The sequence below is a fragment of the Dromaius novaehollandiae genome, chromosome 13 (genome assembly GCF_036370855.1).
Source record: "Dromaius novaehollandiae isolate bDroNov1 chromosome 13, bDroNov1.hap1, whole genome shotgun sequence".
In the NCBI taxonomy this organism is placed as follows: domain Eukaryota; kingdom Metazoa; phylum Chordata; class Aves; order Casuariiformes; family Dromaiidae; genus Dromaius; species Dromaius novaehollandiae.
Window position 1 is genome coordinate 3,187,557 of NC_088110.1, and position 18,812 is coordinate 3,206,368.

The 18,812-nt window shown below is 52.3% G+C and overlaps 1 protein-coding gene and 2 non-coding genes across 3 annotated transcripts in view; 1 reads left to right on the plus strand and 2 right to left on the minus strand.

Moving 5' to 3' along the window:
• Nucleotides 1–18,668, minus strand: part of VAC14 (VAC14 component of PIKFYVE complex) — a 109,382-nt gene extending 90,714 nt beyond the window's left edge. Inside the window, exons 1-10 of the mRNA XM_064519434.1 lie at nucleotides 18,453–18,668; nucleotides 12,957–13,107; nucleotides 9,643–9,810; nucleotides 8,899–8,961; nucleotides 7,574–7,681; nucleotides 6,576–6,685; nucleotides 4,977–5,083; nucleotides 3,351–3,485; nucleotides 2,834–2,986; nucleotides 395–455 (exon numbers count right to left, since the gene is read on the minus strand). Coding sequence (XP_064375504.1) covers nucleotides 395–455; nucleotides 2,834–2,986; nucleotides 3,351–3,485; nucleotides 4,977–5,083; nucleotides 6,576–6,685; nucleotides 7,574–7,681; nucleotides 8,899–8,961; nucleotides 9,643–9,810; nucleotides 12,957–13,107; nucleotides 18,453–18,556 — 1,160 coding nt within the window. The 5' untranslated portion in view covers nucleotides 18,557–18,668. The remainder of the gene's footprint in view (nucleotides 1–394; nucleotides 456–2,833; nucleotides 2,987–3,350; nucleotides 3,486–4,976; nucleotides 5,084–6,575; nucleotides 6,686–7,573; nucleotides 7,682–8,898; nucleotides 8,962–9,642; nucleotides 9,811–12,956; nucleotides 13,108–18,452) is intronic.
• TRNAG-GCC (transfer RNA glycine (anticodon GCC)) lies at nucleotides 1,601–1,671 on the minus strand. The gene has a single exon. It is a non-coding gene; the product is annotated as a tRNA-Gly (tRNA).
• On the plus strand, nucleotides 15,390–15,460 carry TRNAG-GCC (transfer RNA glycine (anticodon GCC)). Its single transcript has one exon. It is a non-coding gene; the product is annotated as a tRNA-Gly (tRNA).
• Nucleotides 18,669–18,812: the final 144 nt, after the last annotated feature.

An 18,812-nucleotide genomic window follows, 5' to 3' on the forward strand; every position in this document is an offset into this window, starting at 1 on the left:
GCCATACTTGAGATAACCATCCACCTTCTCCCCACCCTCACGCTTCCTACTAGCTGGAGTGTCTGACCAGGGGGGCTGAAGAGAGGAGACGGCGCAGCACCCTGAGTGCACAAGACAGCCACTGCCTCACCAGACCTGCCTCAGGGAAGAATTCCTCAGTTTACCACAGAACTGCGATATGTTGGTGCAAATACATCAGAAAAACCTCAGGGAGAACCAGCCAATCTCTAGAGCATCCCCAGTCATCCATCCCACTTTGACCCATGAGACCCACTGCTCTCCAGCCCAGACCATGCTTCCCCCACAGCTTTGTCAGTATCTGCCAGCTGTGGTCTGTGCTCCAAGAAGTCTTCCCTTGTTCTCAAGCCACTCTGAAGCAGTGAATAGACTCTACCTGGTGACTGTGAAGACACTGGTGTTGCTGAAGTTGGAGTCATTAGAGGCATCCAGAGATCCTGGGGAAAGACAAAAAAGGAGACAGTTAGTGGGATGCAGGGAGGGCAGAGAGCAGCATGGACTTGTGCAAAGACCACCAGCCACCATCTGAGGGTCCAGGCCCCCTGAAGATCCCTTCTCTCTTCAGCAAGCATTTTACACTCCTCCTCAAGCTCTTCTCCACTGCTAGAACTAGACACTGGAGGAAGTTGGCACCTGGTCCCGCTCACCAGGCAAAGCACAAGCTTCAGAGATTCGGACCTGCACACCATGGAAACTGGGCTTCTCCCTTCACAGTTGAAGGAGGAACCTACAGTTTACAGAGCTGGGAACCTTGTGATACATTGCTCAAATCAAGACACACAACCTTCTGACGGTTTCAACCATTCTCAAAGAAGGAGCACAGAACTGCAGAGCTGCCTTCCATAGTCCTTCGGTGGCTACAAGACACTACAAAAGCACAGCAACGGCTGACTCCTAACCAGGACATCTCCACCTGGCCAGCTCTGCCGGCAGAATGACTCTACCTGGAAGCCAAGCAACAGCTCTTCCAACCTCTGCTTCGCACCAGACAGAGCTCTCTGAAGAGCTGCCTTGGGCCAAGTCCATAGCTCAGCTGAGCACCACCAAAGCTATTCCAGCCTTAAAGACACTGGAAATCTCTCAGCAAGGGGCTGCTGGGATTTTCAGAGAGCTCTAGTTCCTAGTTGTGCAGTGATGTACAGGACTGCTAAGCAAGTCAAGAAGCTTGTGCTGGCTGCCATCAGCAATTAGGTCTTATAAGCATAGTGACAAAGTGTGACAAGATTAACTTGACTCTTTATGCCCCCTTGTGCCAACTGACTCTACTCACACACAGAAGCTCTGTGCACACCAGGAGAAAGATGGAGAAGAGCTGAGATTTTCAGCTGTAAGAGCATTAGAGGTTTATCTGATCCTGCATGCTTCAAGGTGCAGTATTATCTACCCAAAGGAGAATAACTCTGCAGTGTTAAAGCAATTAAACTTTGTGTTGGAATTTTACTACGAAAGCCATTCTCCCAATGCCTGCAATAGAATTTAACAAAAGGATGTCTTTTCAGGACAATCAGGGAATCAAAAACGACTTACTGCTGCAATATGGCATTAATTTTCCCCTTCATCCCTTCAAAAAACACTAGGCTCTTGCATTGGCCGGGAATCGAACCCGGGCCTCCCGCGTGGCAGGCGAGAATTCTACCACTGAACCACCAATGCTGCGCTGAAATCACTCCCCACGCCAGCCACTCTGCTCAGACGGGGCGCGCACGCTGACACTGATGTGGCTGGTCACAGCCTGCATGGGCACACGCAGCCCTGGGTGCCCCCTCCCTAGACCTGGCTGCCAGTTTACAAGAAAACCTTTCAGCCATTTAATTTGCACCTACTTGCTCCCTCTCATGAAAGGGTTTTTTAAAAGCTATTTGCAGACGTGTTACAGAGAAGCACTGGCCTGAACATGCAGAGACACTGCAAAGGGAACTCCAAAAGAATAAAACAGATCGGCCAGTGTGATTTAAATGTTACATGTATTTCATATACTTGGCCAACACAGAAGTGCCAGAAGCGGCATGCTATCATTTACTCATCCTGGAACAACAGCATCTGTCAGAGGGATGCCGGAATGCTAAAGTCGCTGCTGCCTCCAGGTGTCAGTCCACCAGGACCCTCTCAGTTTAGTTTCTTTTCGCTTGAATGCTCTTCCACTCCTCCCATTGAGCTGGTCACCTTTTGCCTTTTCTGTTCTGCTAAAGCCTTTTGGAAATTTCAGGACTGGCAATACCTGCATGCAGGTCTTAGGAACATCAGGAATTTGCAAAAGACCAAAAAAAAAAAAAATTCACCCTTCTGTTCTCTACCTCTCTGCAACACAGACTTCCTACGTGCACACGACCAGTTCTGACACTCTGCCAGGGCTGACGCATCTCTCTGAACTCTCCTTTTGTTGAGACTAGCTGCTCTCAAGCAGCCATTGCAAGACAGATGGGCTATTCTCTCCCTCTGTGCATTGGCTGTTATGTAGAAAGACCCTAAACATCTAACCATAATTTTTTTTTTCAGGTCAACTTAATGGCTAAGCCAAAGCGAAGTGGGGCGAGGAGCTGGGGTGCTCCCCAGGGAACGCGGCACTATAGTACCACTTGGACTCCAGGCTGGATCAGCAACCCTGCTGTGCAGAAAGTTAGCACCAAACACACGTTTCTGACTCAACAGAGGATCATCTGTACAATAGGACTCCAAAGCTCAAACAAGTACAGTGGCCCCACGTGCCTGAGCTGCCCCAGGGAACCAAATCAACTCGAGGACTTATCTTGAGGACTCCTCCCTTCCCTAGGCCCTCACCACACACCTCAGATGACCCAGGCAAACAGGGACTCACCGCCAGAGACTGCCTCAGGCTTGGAGAGGGACTCCTCCGAGGAGGGCTCTGCCGGCAGGGTCATGGACTGCTTTGCCTCATCCATGTCATCGTCCTCTGGGATGACCAGCTTCATCAGACTCTGGTTGCACACGTTCGCCACCTCTTTGATATCTGAAGGGAGGCAGGGTAAGGAACATGCAGTCCTGCGCAGGGCTAGGTACCAGATCTGGCCAGCCATGGAGAAGCCATTGCAACAAAACCAGGTTTGTCCCAGCCCAACTATTGCAACTCCCTTCACGTCCAAGGGACAGTGGGGCTTCCAGCACCCAGGAGGGAAGACTCCTCCTAGCCTGCTCCAGCAGTGCAGCTGCCCTCCTGCCTCTGTGTATCACAAGCACAGGAGTCGGGGGCCTCCCTGCTGGTTGCTGTAGCAGGAATGAAAAGTGCTGCTGTTTGTAGACTCAGATGTTAGAGTTCTTCCAATCCGCACAGGAACAACCGTAGGCCCTGCAGCAGCTCAGAGTTACAAGGATACTTTTCTTGCGGTCATCATAGGAGAGGCACGGCAGGACAGCGGTCAGGATCCCTGAGGAGTAAGGCAGCATCACCCGGCCAGCCAGCTGAATGAACTCCCTCATCCAGCACATGGCTGTCAGCTGGATCAGATCATCTGGAAGACATGGGCCAAGCAGACATGAGGGAAAGGATAGCACTGCCAGCTATGCAAATGCAACACAGTAAGTACCATGTGAAACGAGAGCTGACTGGACTTTAGCAGCACTCTTAAGTAAAGAGGCTCTTTTCCACATCCCCTCCAGCCCCAGAGAAGCTAGACAAGACTTGAAGCTGCAGTGAGGGTAAGAGATTAAATGCAATCATTAGGTTTCAGAGTTAACCCAGTTCAATCCCTGAGACCATTTTCCTCATTTATAAGTATTCTGTCATGCTCTTCATAGCATAAGGATATTTGCTCTGTCACCACTGTAGCAGTTGTGTGTCTGGGCCAAGCATCACTCCTCACTCTTACAGCTAGGGGTTTATTCACTTCCCCAAGTCCTTACAAAGGGAGCATTTCACTATTGGGACAGTCAAGGGATATAAGGACCATTTTCAGGCTTAAGCAACATGAATTCTTTGGACACCAGTCTGAACAGGAACAAGCAGCCTTGTTTTGGAATAAGTGATCCCAGAACTCAATTCCGTTCAACAAAGTTCAAAGAGGAATTTGAGCTCAATCGCCACAGCTCAGGGACAAGACGTTTCTCAGAAAATACCTGCACGTCAATCTACAGCCCTAACCCTCCACCGCTATCTACACACCAGACTTGCAGCAGCTACAGTGCAGCATTAACACAAAGTGCCAGGCACACCATGCTTAACGGTCCCACAGATGCACCTGGTGCCATCACAGGTTCTTTTTCAAAGCAAGCCTCTAAGGAGATCTTTCCAGACGTGCTGGGTATCTGCAGATCCCATCCAGAGCTAGATGTTTTACTTTTAGGCACCATGGCATCAGTGAACTTAAGAGGATGCCATATAGGTATTTGAGACACTGGGGATCAACAGTGCAAGAGCAGCAGTATCAACCTTGGGACAGCTGCAGGAACAGCTCCAGAACATTGAGGAGGCAGATTTGCTACCAGAGCGCTGCTTGCCCCACCTCTCAGCAGGGTTTGTAAGCACAACATCAGAGAGTCCTTTGTCTAGTAAAGATACGAGGAACCTGTTGGGACAAAGGCATTTGCTGCATCAGCAGAATCCCCACAGGCAAAAAGCAGTGCTATGCAGCCTCGACAAACCAACGGTTGGATCAGAGCAGCCTCTGCTAAAGTGTTACCATCTGCCAGTCATAATCACAATTCTCTTCCCCTCAAACATAGTTGGTACCTACAGAAGACAGGAATTACCAGAGCCCTGAAGGAAAGCTCCTTCTCATTGAAAAACGCCTCTCATGATGCAGAACCCTGCAGAGGTCCAGCCACAAGAATGCCGACCTTAGAACAACACTGCGAATATTGGCATCTCCAGTGTCTTCTTCAGACACAGGGCAACTGCAAGTTAACAACCCGTTAGAAACGTCTGGGCCTGAATCTATGGTTGGCTCCACCGACATGGAGACAGAAGCTACAGCTCTCTGATAACTTGGCTGCTGCGTACTCACCAGAGGCCTGGCAGTGGATCACTAGGATATTGGCCATTTCTGCAAACTTCACGCTGGAGGGGTTCTTCTTGATCTCCTTGAGGAACTCCCCGAGAGCTACCTCACACCTGGAAAGAGGCAAAGCAGCCAGTTAGCCTTCCTCTGCTATGGAAGGAGAAGTTAGAGAGACCAGCCTCCTACATGCACACGAAGAGAGAACACTGGTGACCCATGATGTCACATGGGACCCATGGTGTACACATTCATCCTGCTGGAGAGGCTGGTGCTGTCCCCCTCTTCCCCAGTCCCAGATCCTCACTGGAGGACAAAGCTTGTGCCTGCACCTCAGTGCAATGCCCATCATTTCTGCTTTACATTCTCTGTGAAGGGGGTTTAGGTCAAGACACTGCTCTCGGGCTGGGGGCAGGGGTACACACTCCTCTGCCACCCCAGTTAGGGAATGTGGCCTCTACACAGGTGCAGGGCCAGGAAGAGTGAGGCAGATGCAGTGTCACCATTCCCCATTTGTCACAGCTCTTGAGCTACACAAGCTCACAAGACCACAGATCCCACAGGACATGTGCACCCACAGCAAATGCAAGCCTTACCCAGATGCTAGCTGAGGGACAGATTTTGGAGCAAGGGCAAGAAATGGGTTAATCCTGGGCTACAGACCCTGGCGTATCCACTCCATTTTTGGTTCACCCCACCCACACAGCAGCAAGGGCAGAGGCAATGACTGCCAGGAGGCCCCCGCACTTTCCCACAACTCCCCAGTAGGACACACATGCTCTCTTGAGAGCGAGTGTGTGTGTTTGGGGTGGAGGGCACAGAGGGGAACGGGGCAGAGGTGGTGGCGGGGAACAGACAATCCCCGCTTTCAGCACTGCGGAACTTGTTCCTAGACATGTGCACACTGGAAAGCAAAGACGCAGGGAGGATTCAGTCAGGCCTGGTAGCGGCATAGACCTAACCCAATCTCTCCACTTCTGCCCTGCAAAACAGGTCCAGTTACTCTCTCCCAGTGCGTGGAGCCAAGGTGCTCTGATCTCACTGAGAACGCCCAGCCATTCCTGCATTTCAAAACGCCTCTCAGTTTGGAAACCCAGCAATGGATCTGAACAGCAAGCTTGCAATTCTTGCTTCTCCTTTGCCACACCCAGGAGACCCTGGTTTGGTGCTGTGCCTCACGGAGCGATGCCCTCGTGCTCCAAGCCTGTTCACTGACTTGCCAGAGCTCATGTCCCTCCCTAGAAGGGCACATCAGCCTCTACAGCTCAGCTACTGGGTGCAAGGGCTGGGAAGGTAATGGGTGAACAGAGCCAAAACAGCCAGTTTGTGCCACGGCACCAAGGGACCACAACATGCCTCTGGCTGCTCCATCCAAAGCAACCTGAGGAAGGGAGGCCCTTGGCAAGGATGCTCTGATCCCTCAACGAAGCCAGCTTGATTGCCCTGCCTCTGCCAACCACGTGGTTTTGCTACAGAGTTATAAACATGAATTGCAAACAAATGAAGAAAGTGATTGACAGACAGCACTGCATCAGCCTGCAGCAGGGAAACACATGCTAGCTCCTGAGCAAAATCCAGACCTTGCACCTGGGCTATCTCTGTACTCACATTTTCCGTATCTCTTTGCTGTTGTCTCCCAGGATCTGGAAGAGCCCATCCAGGATTTCTGGCAGGTAATCCAAGAGGTTAATGTCAGGCACAGACTCTAAGACCAGGATCTAATTCAGGGAAGGAATAAAGAATAGGATGGGCGAGTTTCAAAGAAGCTAACTAACACCACCAGCACAAATCTGGCACAGTACTGAGGAATAGTGAGGCATTCAAAGCTGAGCTACAGGAAGGAGGAGGAGCATGGCTGCCTATGTGGGACTGGGAGCAGAGAAAAAGGATGGTATGGAGTTGCCCATCTCACAAGGATACTGGCCTAGCATACGAGGCAAGTGATCGGTCTGTAGAACTGATGTATTTCCAATCATAGCTCTGCCTGGTCACTCTATAAAACAGAGCAGGGATCAGGAATCACTGCCAAGGGGCATGCAGGCAGACCTGGAGTTGCAAACTGAACGGCTGAAAGAGAGAGCACAGAGACACATGAGGTCCTGTCTCTCCCCAAACCCTGTTTTTTGCAGGAACTGAAAGCCCTTGCCTTGCAGAGCAACAAGCAGGCAAATGGAGGTATCTTGCCTCCTTGGTAGCAGCATCTCTCCATTGTGGCTGGGATTGCAACACCACCTTAATCTTCCAATCTGAAAGCAGATAGCCTGGCATTGCCCCTTGGGAGACTCTGACCTCCAGACCAGAGCATATCTGTTTATATAAGCAATGCTGGGACCATATTTTGTTACCTTGATGTTCAAAGCCCTGAATCAGGCTGGCAGAAGTGCAATATGATGCACTCACAGCAACAGTGATGTGATAGGGACTTGGTATTTTAAAGAAACAACGAAATGAAAAGCCTGCTGGAAAAAACAGCCCAAGCAAGTTCAGGTGCCTGCGTTCACACATCACTGCAAACATCTGCTGCATGCCCAGACGCAGGGTGCTGCCGGGCCTCAGTTGCTGGAGAGTTTGGGCTGGCAGGCACGCACAGCACCACATGTACCTACCCAGGATATGATGAACTGACGGGCGTACTGGTTGTTGGAGTAAATCCTCTCGCGCAGCAGTGGGATAAAGCCTACCAGGTCAAACTGGTTACTTTCTGTCACGATGTCCTGCAGAACCCAAGCAGAGAGTGTCAGGAGGGACACCCAGCACGTGGTGCACACCTAACAGCCAGACAGTCATCCCCACCCTGCCTTTTTGAAGGCATGTGACAGGAAAAAGGTCACAAGCAGTTGACACATGGGTCTGCCAGAGAATAGCAAGATCTCCAGTCTGTTGGTTCCTGGGAGAAAGAAACATGCGGTTTGCTCAGGCAGTGAGACAGAATATTCCCTCTGGCAGTGAGTAACACCGAGCTGCATCCACAGAGGAAGCCTTCTACTTGCAATGTGCCTGCCTGGCTGAACAGGAGGGCGGCAGCTTCTTTAACTCATGCATCACTGGCGTGTTGCACACATGACCAAACAACTTTGATGTAATCACACTTGTCAGTGGTTGGAGAGTCCCCTGGCCTTCCTTTAAAGCTCCTCCCACACGCTTGGTGGATTTTGCTGCGCAGCTAAGTCACTCACTCCAGGGCTGCGGAGTAGATTCCCTGCTCTGCAGAGGGTCTCCCAGTAGGAAGGTTTGCGGCAGGCTATGCGGAGACTGTGCTAACGGCTCTGCTAACAAGGAATGGGGCAGGACCTGGCAGAGAGCCATTTACCTCCAAGGAAGAGAAAAGGAACTGGGAGGTCTGCGCAAGCAAAACCTCATGAAGAGATAAAACAGGAACTAGAACTGAAGGCACCACCAGAAGCAGCAGCTCTGCTCTTCACAGAGCAGCCCAGCTCACTTCTCTTGGTTACTCTTTAAGGCAAGGGATAAGGGAAGAAAAGTGGAGAGGAGACAAAAGAGGCAGTTGTGATGCCTGGGATGGGGACCCAACTCTGCTCAGATGGAAACCTTGCCTCCCTAGAGACCTGGTTCCCAAGAACTAAACACATGCATTACATTGCAAGCCCTTCAAACCAGCCACCTGAGATTGCCACCAAGCTCTCTTAGCCATCAAACTCAACCTAGAGAGGCTAAGGCGAGTGAGAGAAAGAAATGTCTTGACAGTAGCCAGAGGACTAAGCTGGGATGGTCTTAGCAGCTGCAGCCTCAGAGAACCAACGTCCCAAGAGCGTTGCCACAACACATGCATCAGGGAGCGTGCAGCTCTGAGGCACAGGCGGACGTGGGTGCAGCCTGCATGTCCATGCCCACACCTCAGTGCCAACAGTGCCTGACCTTGCAGAGTGTCATGGCCTGTACCAAGGGTTCTCAGCTGCAGGTGGAAAAATACCTTGAGAAGTCGATCCAGGAGCTCAGAGCCACTTTTGACATTTGGGTCAGGATCAGCAGCCAGCTACGAACAACAGAAACAAGAGCCGTTACAAGAGCAGGTGGCAGGCCTCTTCCCAGGGGTGAGTTCATCTCTGCAGCTCAGCTCCTAGCAGGCTCGTGGGACTGCTGCTCTACGTTGGCATTACAGGGACGGAAAAAAAAAGAAGTTCCTTCATCTCCAACTCCTAGTTAGCCTCCAAGACACTCCCCAGAGAGACTTCCTAAGGAGGAATGAAGGGCTCATCACCTTTGTTTTCATGTGCCAGCAGCCACATTCTCGACTGGCAGAGAAACAAGTTTCCAGGGATAGGCTGCAGAGACAGGCACATGCAGACATGGTTCTGACCCTACAGACCCAGAAAAGCTGTAGTGCTGCAGAGACACCTGGGCTGCAGCAGTTCTGTCACCCTAATTTCCTACAGCCACTGAACAAGGAGCAGGAAAACACATCTTGGAGGTAAGGATAGATAACAAGGTATCTTACGTGAACTCCAGCATCCACAACACCAACAGCCAGCAAGCTGTTGCAGAAACCATTCATGCAGTCCTTCAGGTCTGCCTGGATCAAAGCACACTAGTGTGCTTGAAAAGTAAATCTTGGCTAATTTGGTTAATCTGACCCAGAGAAGAGGACTGCTGAGCTAGCCTTAGTACTCTAGTGTAGTAAAGGAAAAAACAAGGTGGTTGAGAGAAAGCTTCTTACCTTGCTGAGGCCATCAAAGAGCACATTGAAATGTGGGAGGACAGAGCCCCTGGCCACCTTGACAATGTTATAGAGGGCTTCGCAAGCATAGTACCGCAACCGACTATCAGCATCATTGAAACACGTCAGCACCGGCTCAATCAGCTCCTTCAGGTAGAGCCCAGAGTCCTGATGGGACAGAGTGAGACTGGTTAGTTCAGAACAACATCACAGGGAGACAGTAGAGATGGCACTGCCACAGTATGTGCCCTGGAACAGAGCATGCTGCAAAAACTCAGATCCACGATGACTTAGTGCACCTATGCTGGACAGACTTGGCTCAATATCACTGCAGTTTTGACTCACTCTGAACCACAAAGGCATCTAATTTTGGAGGATGCCAGGCAGGCATAGGCTTCTTGTCCGAAGTCTCAGATTCAGGAAAGTACTAGTGCATTTTCTGGACTGAGAGCACACCTCATCGTGGCTCCTCGATAAGGCCATCAGCATTATTTACGCTGGGCTTGACTTACATGCTTGAGAAAGACATAAAAATGTTCTACTTCAGGGCAATAACTAACTACATGGAAAAAGTGTCCCTGTGACATACTGCCTGCAGGGGAGATTGCATGACCGATGTCTAAGAGCAGATGTGGCTGAGTTTATGCCAAGAGTAGGCCAAAACCAAGCAAGCACCTCTGCTGTAATTCAAGCCTGCTACAGAACTGGATCCCAGGTTATTACCCCTTCATATCTAATTCACTGCTATCATGTACTCCGATTTTATTACTCAGGTATGGCGGCAGTCATTTGAGAAAGTCGAGAAACATTTCAAATTATTACTCCAACTGCATGTGGCTGATTTTGACTGCCAGAGACGTGCAAGTCTGTGGAGCTGTATCATCTATTTCAGCCACCCACTCCAAGCACCTTTCAAAGCAAGAGGGGCCTTCTTCCACTGCAAGCCAGTCACCTATGCTGGAGATAAGCCCACACAGAAATCTAGCCCTACCTCCCTCTCCCCTCCAAGCCAGAATGGAGGCAGATTCCCAGCAAAGCCAGTAGTCACCAGCAGCCAGTCATCAGCCAGGATTTATGTTACCCACCTATACTCAGGCCAGTTTCTGTGTAACCCCACTGAGGTTTTTAGGGCCAGAGAGAACATCCCAGACACCAAATAGCAAAGACCAAGTCTAGTCGCACCTTCAGTTAAGCAAAGCGGCACACCTCCCATGTGCAGCTGGAGCTGCACGTGCCAGAGCAAAGCAGCCCTCGGTCTGTAGGGCTATTCCTTGTAACGCTGGGAGCTGGGCAGCATGAAGGAGGCCGTTACACACGTTTCATGAAAAGGGAGAAAAGCAGCAGTACCCAAAGTGCCCTTCTGCTTTATTGACTCCAGGTACAGCAACTCAGCTGAGGCTCAAGCTACTGGAAAATATGCAGTCTCAGTGCGTGCAGCTGCTTAAGGACAGGGAGCCACAACAGCTCAAGGAGTTAAGCTAAATACGTTCTGTGAGACGAAGTTTGTCCTCTTGCACCATAAAAGAGCCACATTAGGCAGAACTTGACGCTGCCCACAAGTGAACATATTCACTAAACAGCCCTCCCTCCTCCCCAAAAGACTTTTGTTTAAGGATTTGCCAGCAAAACAGGAGTTTCAGACAAACACGCAGGTGGAGGCCGGAGGTTGGCTTGTTTTGAAGTTAACAAAACCTACTTTGGGGAAACAGTCAGCATTTACTAAGCATCTGGCAAAAGAATCAGTACGAAAATCAGCAACATCCAAACTACCAGATTAAAGAGTTTAACTCAAAGTTTTATCAACGTTCTTCAAGGCCACCAAAAGCAACTCCTCCGTCCCTTGGAGCCAGCTGTGTTGGCAGCTCTTGCAGCACTGACTACCCTGTCCCAGTGCTGTGCTGCGCGGGAGGTGAAGGTGAGTTACACTTCCAGTCTGCCCCTTTCAGGCCTTTTTGGGGTGAAGGCAGAACATAGCATTGCTGATGCAGGAAAGCTGTGATGAGCCTCAGCAGCAAGAACAGCAGAGCTTTAACAAGAGGATGAAGATGAGGACACTGCTCAGAAGCATGGTGCTATGCAATTAAAGGCAGTTAATGTAAGGCCTCAAAGTATCCACTTCAACCAAACATGACACTCATTGGAATGGAATTAAAATGAATTAAAATCTACCTCAGCTCTTCCAACAGGGACGGTCTGCTCTTCCCAAGCTCTGTGCTTTCTTTGACATATATCCTACTTCATACCAAAATGACTCCTATCCTTGCACACATTTTTGGAAATCAACCACGGGGTCTAATTCAAAAGCCTGACAGAGCTCTCCCCCTGCAGAATCCGCGCTGCCCTCAACAGGAATCTGGATGCTCTGGTCTAGCCCTTGAGGCAACTTATGGAGCTCATTCTTTATAATGAGAGGAAAGAGAGATTTTTCTCTCTTTTTATTTTTAATGAGAGGAAACCCTTAATTGGGATGGAAATCAGCCAGCTTCCCTCTACATGTGAGGGGTACAAAGGGCATCTGTACAATGCCTCCACAACTGGACTGACTGGTCCATGCATTCAGCAAGTCCAATAGTTTAGCAAATCTTTTCCGTTAAGTCCAAAAGAAAGTCATTAGCTAAGGTTAATGCAGCCTTATACCTTACCCTAAGTGCTTGCTTAGTCTAAGACTCTGGCACAACCTGGCTCATACCTTAACCACGCTTCCCAAAGGCCTGGCCTGTGCTGCAGGAGTCTACTGAGCTGTGCGTGGCAAAAAGCAGGCTCTGCCTCTTGCCAGGTCTTTTAATACAACTTCTACCATCTTGTGTCCAGACACTGCCAAAATCAGCTGCACAGGCAGAATGGGAGACTATTTCAGCAGTCCTCAGCTGACAAACATATGTGCCTTTTGCACTTCCAAAGAGATTTAAAACAGGAACAGAGGTTAAACAGAAGGTTATCTGAGGTTAAACAGGAACAGACTTCAGCTGAAACATGTTGAGTCTAGTCCTGTTTTCAGCTCAGCACCAAGGTTCACTCAAAACATAGCTGCTGGACAGAGGATAAACAGATGCACTTAGACCATTTCTGTGCAGCTGCCAAGACGTGACCCAGGCTAGGACACAACCCTGTGCTGAAAGGACATGGCTGGGGCCACTGGGGAAGCTTTCAAACACCCTTCTCACATGATGCACACAAGATGCAACGCTCACATGTGGAAGGAAGGGAGCCAAGGGGCCTTGGAGCAGCCAGCACATCTCCTCCAGCAGGCTGGCCCAGAAGAAGTAGCTGCTCTTCCACTGCAGCACGAGCAAACCAAAACTGCCCACGCCTACCTTGCCCAGGGCGATGGAGCAAGCAGCCAGGCCAATGAGTCCCCCTTTCCGGCTGTGAGGGTGCTGGGAAAGAGCAAACTCCTGCGACAGGATCTGGATCACGTGTTTGATCTGGGATGTGTTGTTCTGAGCCACAAACTCTCGCACCAGCCTGGGGAGAGAAGAGAAAAGCAAAAGGCAACTTTAGATTCTAACTGATGCAAATACCTGGGCTTGAAAGCCTAGTTCAGCGAGCTAGATCGCCTCGTGGGTGAGCTCCCTGCTTCTCTCATCCAGGAAAATTCCCTGTGGCTGTCTGTGACAGGGATTTTGAGCTTTGGCTGTGACAAACATCAAAGCACAAAATGACACCAGAACAGGTAACATTCAAGCAACCCACAAATTAAACTTTCCTGTGCCAAGACAGAGCTCTCCTCACCTACCCTCTCATGCTTAACAGCAGCTCCCCATCCATGTGCTGCCCCCAGACCTCTGGAAAGAGTGCAGGGAGGGGGCTGTGCCCACAGCTGCAGCCGCATTTGCAGTTTGTGAACCCGCAGTCAAAAAACTGGAGTCCTGAATTAGCGCAGTATGGGCGCTTGAGGGCCACCTCACCAGGGCTTCATGCCCGCAGCAGCACTTTTAAAGGGGGATGTGAAACCAGGCCCAAGCCATAAGTAGGATTTCTTTCATTCACAAGGGACAGAGAGGCCAGAGAAGAAGTCACTACGTCCTCAGATAAAGTCTCCCTCCAACAGGGCCGTGCGTAATGCCTCAGGTCCACGCTGCTGCCAGGGGAGCTATCGTGTGCCCCCCTGGCCAAGCCCCATCCAGAAAAACGACAGCATCCTCTGCTCAATGGAACCACGTCAGCAGAGCACTTCACAGGGGTGCCGTGATTTAGCGTGACAATAGTAAACCAAGACAACTGCTTCATTTGGATGAGATCTGCACATGCTCCACTTGGCCAGGGACTCCCCACGGCAAGTGGGAGGCTGTACCCAACTGGGTGTGTACTCACACTGACACTGGCATTTTGCACACAACAGCCCGTATGCGGAGGTTAACCACACCTGTAAAGTCACCCCGGAGCCCAGTCAGAGCTGCTCAGGGCATGGAGAAAGCCGGTGCTGCCCAGGGCAGCGAGTGGGCGAGGACAGAGGATCTGCAGTGCCCATGCTAACCGGCCCCATCTCCAGCCTGCACCTGGGCAGCTCTGACAGCAGCTCCTGCTGCCCTCAGGTCTCCTCCTTGCTCTGGAGGTAGCAGGAGACATGTGCCCTTCTCTCCAGGGCTCCTGGAGAGGAAGAGCTGCAGAGGATGGGGACAGAGGTAGGGAGCTGCAGAGGAGACCAGGGAGTCCACAGGTCACAAGATCATGGTGAGTGCCCTGGCTGAAGAATTTAGCTTAAGGAGAAACCTACAGTGTCTTCAGTGTTGAAACCCTTCATCTTAGGAGGGTCCCAACCTAACCAGGCTTGACCCCAACCTTCCCTTCTCGACCTGCTCACCCACCTGCACCCTGAAGGGTGCCACTAACACAGTGATGCCCACACCAAGGCTTCAACTTTCCTGCCAGCATGCTGTCCCCTGCGTGGAAGAACAGGCCAGTCTGCCACACGGTTACGCCAGCAAGTGTCCCTTGTCCAGGACAAGCTGCATCTGCATTATCAGCTGCATCAGCAAGTCCTCAGTCTTGTCCAAAGCCGAGGACAAAGCTGCTAAAGCACAAGTACCTTGCAAGGGGCAGCAGTAGCTAGCTTGCTCCCTACAGCTGCTGCAAACCCCAAAGCACTTAGAGGGAATGGGGAAGGCTCTGCTCAATCCAGATACATGCTGTTCTGTGGGTTACAAGGGCCTTTCTCCAGCCCCAACCCAGCACCAGAAGGCAGCAAAGCATTGGCACACACTGGGAGCACTGCTGGTGCAGGGGCAAAATTCTTGCCCACCAGCCAGGATGCCTGGGTTTGATGCCTGCCCAATGCAGAGGAAAGCTTTTGGACCTTTCCAGCCGGCCACCCACTGCTTCTGCTGACATTTCACTTGACTTTTTTAATATACTATTAAAAAAACAACCAAGGTTTTTAGATTTGGTTCCAGTCACAGGCAGCACTGTTCTTAACAATAAGCAAACAAGATTACCACAGGAAATGCTTGCTCCACCACAGAAACTTGCAGCTCATTGCCCAGATGCATTTAATGCTTCAGCCACATTTAAATCCGATCTGAAACCCGGAGAGCTCAGGCAGAGCCACTCCAGGCTATGCAACTACTGAAACGTCCCAGGCTGCCTGCCCTGCCCTTCAACCCAGGCTCGCCCCGCTCCCGCCAGCTTCTTCCTGCTCCTTGCACTTGGTGCAGCCGCGTCGGATCCACCGGCTGCTTTGTGACACTGTGGGAGATGCTCCGGTGCAGGAGCTGAGGCAGCTGTGCATGCAAACCCCCACAGCTGGAGCATTGGTGGTTCAGTGGTAGAATTCTCACCTGCCACGCGGGAGGCCCGGGTTCGATTCCCGGCCAATGCAAGAGCCTGATTTTTTCCTTTTTTTTTGGGCCTCTGTACAAGAAGCGTGCACACAAGTCATAAAAACTTAGCTTAAATAGGGATCCTGTTAATCCTTGATGAAGACACAAAAGCTTCTAACATCTATAAATTTCTTGCTTTGACACTGCACTTAAGTCAGGCAACTCCAACATGTGGTATTCCACCTGGCAGCACTCTTAAATTCACAGACATTCCTCGTGCGTTAAGACCTGCACAGCTAAGCCTAGCCCCAGCCACACAGAGCCAGAAGGGTGCAGAGACACTGGAAAATATTGCACTGTCCTCTCCTAGCTGGGCATCACTGGCCAGTCACCCACTTTGTAGCCCAGGAAGATCATTACAGAACAGGTTTATGAACTATTCTCCCTGCGGGATTAAGACTAGCTCTGTTCTCACCTTGCTTTGAGCAAAGCAGCTGCCCTCTTTGTCCTTTTGGGGTATCACAAAGTCCCCCCTCACACATCCCCACCCAGAAGTTGAGTTTTACAACAGCAACAGACTAAACCTCTCTCATAATCTGCTGTTTTATGGCAAGCAGCTTTGATTTCCAGTCCTGCCCCGACATCAGGCTCTAGCAGGAGGAATGCACGCTGAGCTCCAGCAGCACAGACCACCAAGGCAATCCTTTCACGATCTGGAATTAATGAACATAGTATTTTCTTTTCTTTGAACAGGAACAACTTTACAAACCTCCCTCATAGTTTAAAGTGTAAGGGAAGACTTAACCAGCAAGGCAAAAAGTATCCAACAGTAATGAACAGCGTCAGAGTCTGCATTTAGCAGCAGCTGCTTGCATGGCATCAGCCAAAGGACTGGGAAGGTACCTTAGCTAAGCGGGAGCAAATCACCCCCTCGCTTGATGCAGTAGACACGGGAGCAACATTTATGGGGCTGTTCTGTGACTGATTTAAGCTGATCTAAACCTGTGCAGCTGTAGAAAGGGTTGGTCCTTGTCTTCTTCCTCCTCATATCCTTCTCAGATTGGGTTTTCGGCTGGTTCAGCTGAACCGGCTGGGCCCAAAGGACAGGATAGAGCACTGCCACAAAACAGTAAGTACCAGCAAAGAGGCAGTGCAGGGCAGGACTGCAACACAGCAACACAGATTTCGGTTGGCTTAAGCCTATCATGAAACCATCACCCTGGGGCAAAACAAGTCAGAGTAGAGCTGCTTGGATAAGATTAGTACAGCAGTATCATCCTGAGCAGCACCGAAGGGGCAGTATCCCTGAAGTATCCCCTGGGGCCTGAATTGCAAGGACAGTGCAGCACATTTATCACAACACATCCTCAAGGAACTATTCCTGTGTGGGAGGGAGAAAAACAGGAGAAACTAAACACATGGAAACAGAACGAGGGGCTGAAGGTGATAGATTAGCAAATGCTCACCCCATTCTCAAGAGCCATTTTTCTTTGCTGCCCTGATTCGCCCTCCAGTAAGACATACTCTATGCTAGAGGCACGCCATTTACACCTTGCATCTCTCCCACATTTCCCAGCAAAGTCTCTGTAAAGCTGCTCTGTCACCATCTCAACCACTTTGCCAGGTGGAGGCTGCCACGAGGAGTTGGCCTCTCTCCTCACAGCTCTCTCGAGAGCTGCATCTCCCACGGGAAGTTCAGCCACAGGTTCAGATCAACGTTCCAGCCCAGCACTGGGCTGTTCCTAGAGGACTTGTTTTAGATCTAGATGTACCGAGCTCTCAGGTGTAGCCTGAAGGGGACACAGTACTTCACAGGGAAAGTCACAGACCAAAACAGCACAGGGCACCAGCCTAACGCAGCGAGAACTGAGGCTGTAAGACAAGTGGGGAATGCATGCAGATAACACTAGAGGGGGCAAAGCAATGCCAGCAGACTCCTGCAGACCTTTCCTGCCAGCCTTTGAAAGGAAGGCCTGAGTGAGATCAAAGCCCAGATGACACAGGAAGAACTAAAGGAAATGCCCAAAGGCCAGAGGTGACGGAGGGAGCTTTCCACTTCTGCAGCTGGGAATGAAGCCAGGATGGGGTCAGGTCAGCTCAGGCAGACCCTCGACCACAAGGTAGGGATTAGATCTCACTATCCTGTAAGCAGGGTGATGAACCAAGCACATCCAGCGGTCAGGCACAGTCACACGGCTCTGCACGCCGACAAGAGAAGGGCTCTGCACAGGCACCACTGCTCCAGCGCCAACCTGCTGCCCCTGCCACAGCTCCCGCCTGCAACGCCGTGGGACTCCAGTGCACCCCAGTCATCGTCCGGGGCTGGGGCGGGCGCCGAGCTGGCTACCCGCTACCTGCGAGCGCCTCGACACGCAGCAGAAGAGCAAACTCCGCGTTTCTGAAGCTTTGACAGGTTTCTAAAGTTACGCTGCTTGTGCGTTTCTTCTGCCCAACGCTTTAGCTACCTTGCGCAACGCAGCGAGGGACCTACTGTCAGAAAAGGCCTTTTGCAAGGGGTTCGCTGGAACAGCTCCTTTCCCCGGGACGCGCTCTGCGAAGCGGTGCAGCCCTGCTTGTGCCCACGGGCGCGGGGAAAACTTCGCGAACCAGCAGCGCAGGGGCGGCGAGGCACCGCACGGCTTTGGGGGAGACCCCTTCCCACCCGGCCCCCGCCACTGTCCCCTGGTGCTGCGTCCCCACGTCACCCGAGCCCGCCTGGGCCCAGGCTGGCCCCGGAGCTCCCCCCGGGGCCCCCCATCTCCCCGGGGGCCCCCATCTCCTCCGGGGCCTCCCATTTCCCCTCCAGAGCCCCCAGCCCCTCCCCGCAGGCCCCCAGCCCCCTGGGCCCCCCAGAGCCCCCCGATTCCCCCCGGTGCCTCCAGCTCCCCCCGGGGCCCTGCATCTCCCCGGGCCCCCCCGGAGCTCCGCCTCTTCTCCCCGGGCCCCCAGCTGCCCCGGCGCCGCAGGGAGCCCCGCGCAGGCCGCCCAGGCCCCAGCCCCGCTGCCCTCGCGGAGCCCGGCGGCCGCCGGCGCCGTCCCGCCGCCGCTCACTTCTCGATCTCGAGGGCCGCCACCTTCCTCTTCTCGTACAGCTTGTCGTTGAGCGCCCGCACCACGCTGGGCGCCAGCGGCGCCAGGTCCCGCTCCGCGTTCATGGCGCCGCCGCCGCCGCCGCCGCCGCCGCTGCTCCCGCCGGCTCAGCGGCGCCCCGCGGCCGGGCGCCCCGCCGCTGCCGGCAGCGGCCAGGTCAACCCGCCCCCGTGACCGCCGCCCGCCCCGCCCCCCCGCACGGCGCCCCCGCGCGGCGCGGAGGAGGCGCCCGGCCCGGCGGCCGCAGCGAGCCGCCCGCCGCCTCCCGCCCCGCTCTCCCGCCCGGCTCTGGGCTCCTGTCCTCGCCCCCCGTCCCGAGCT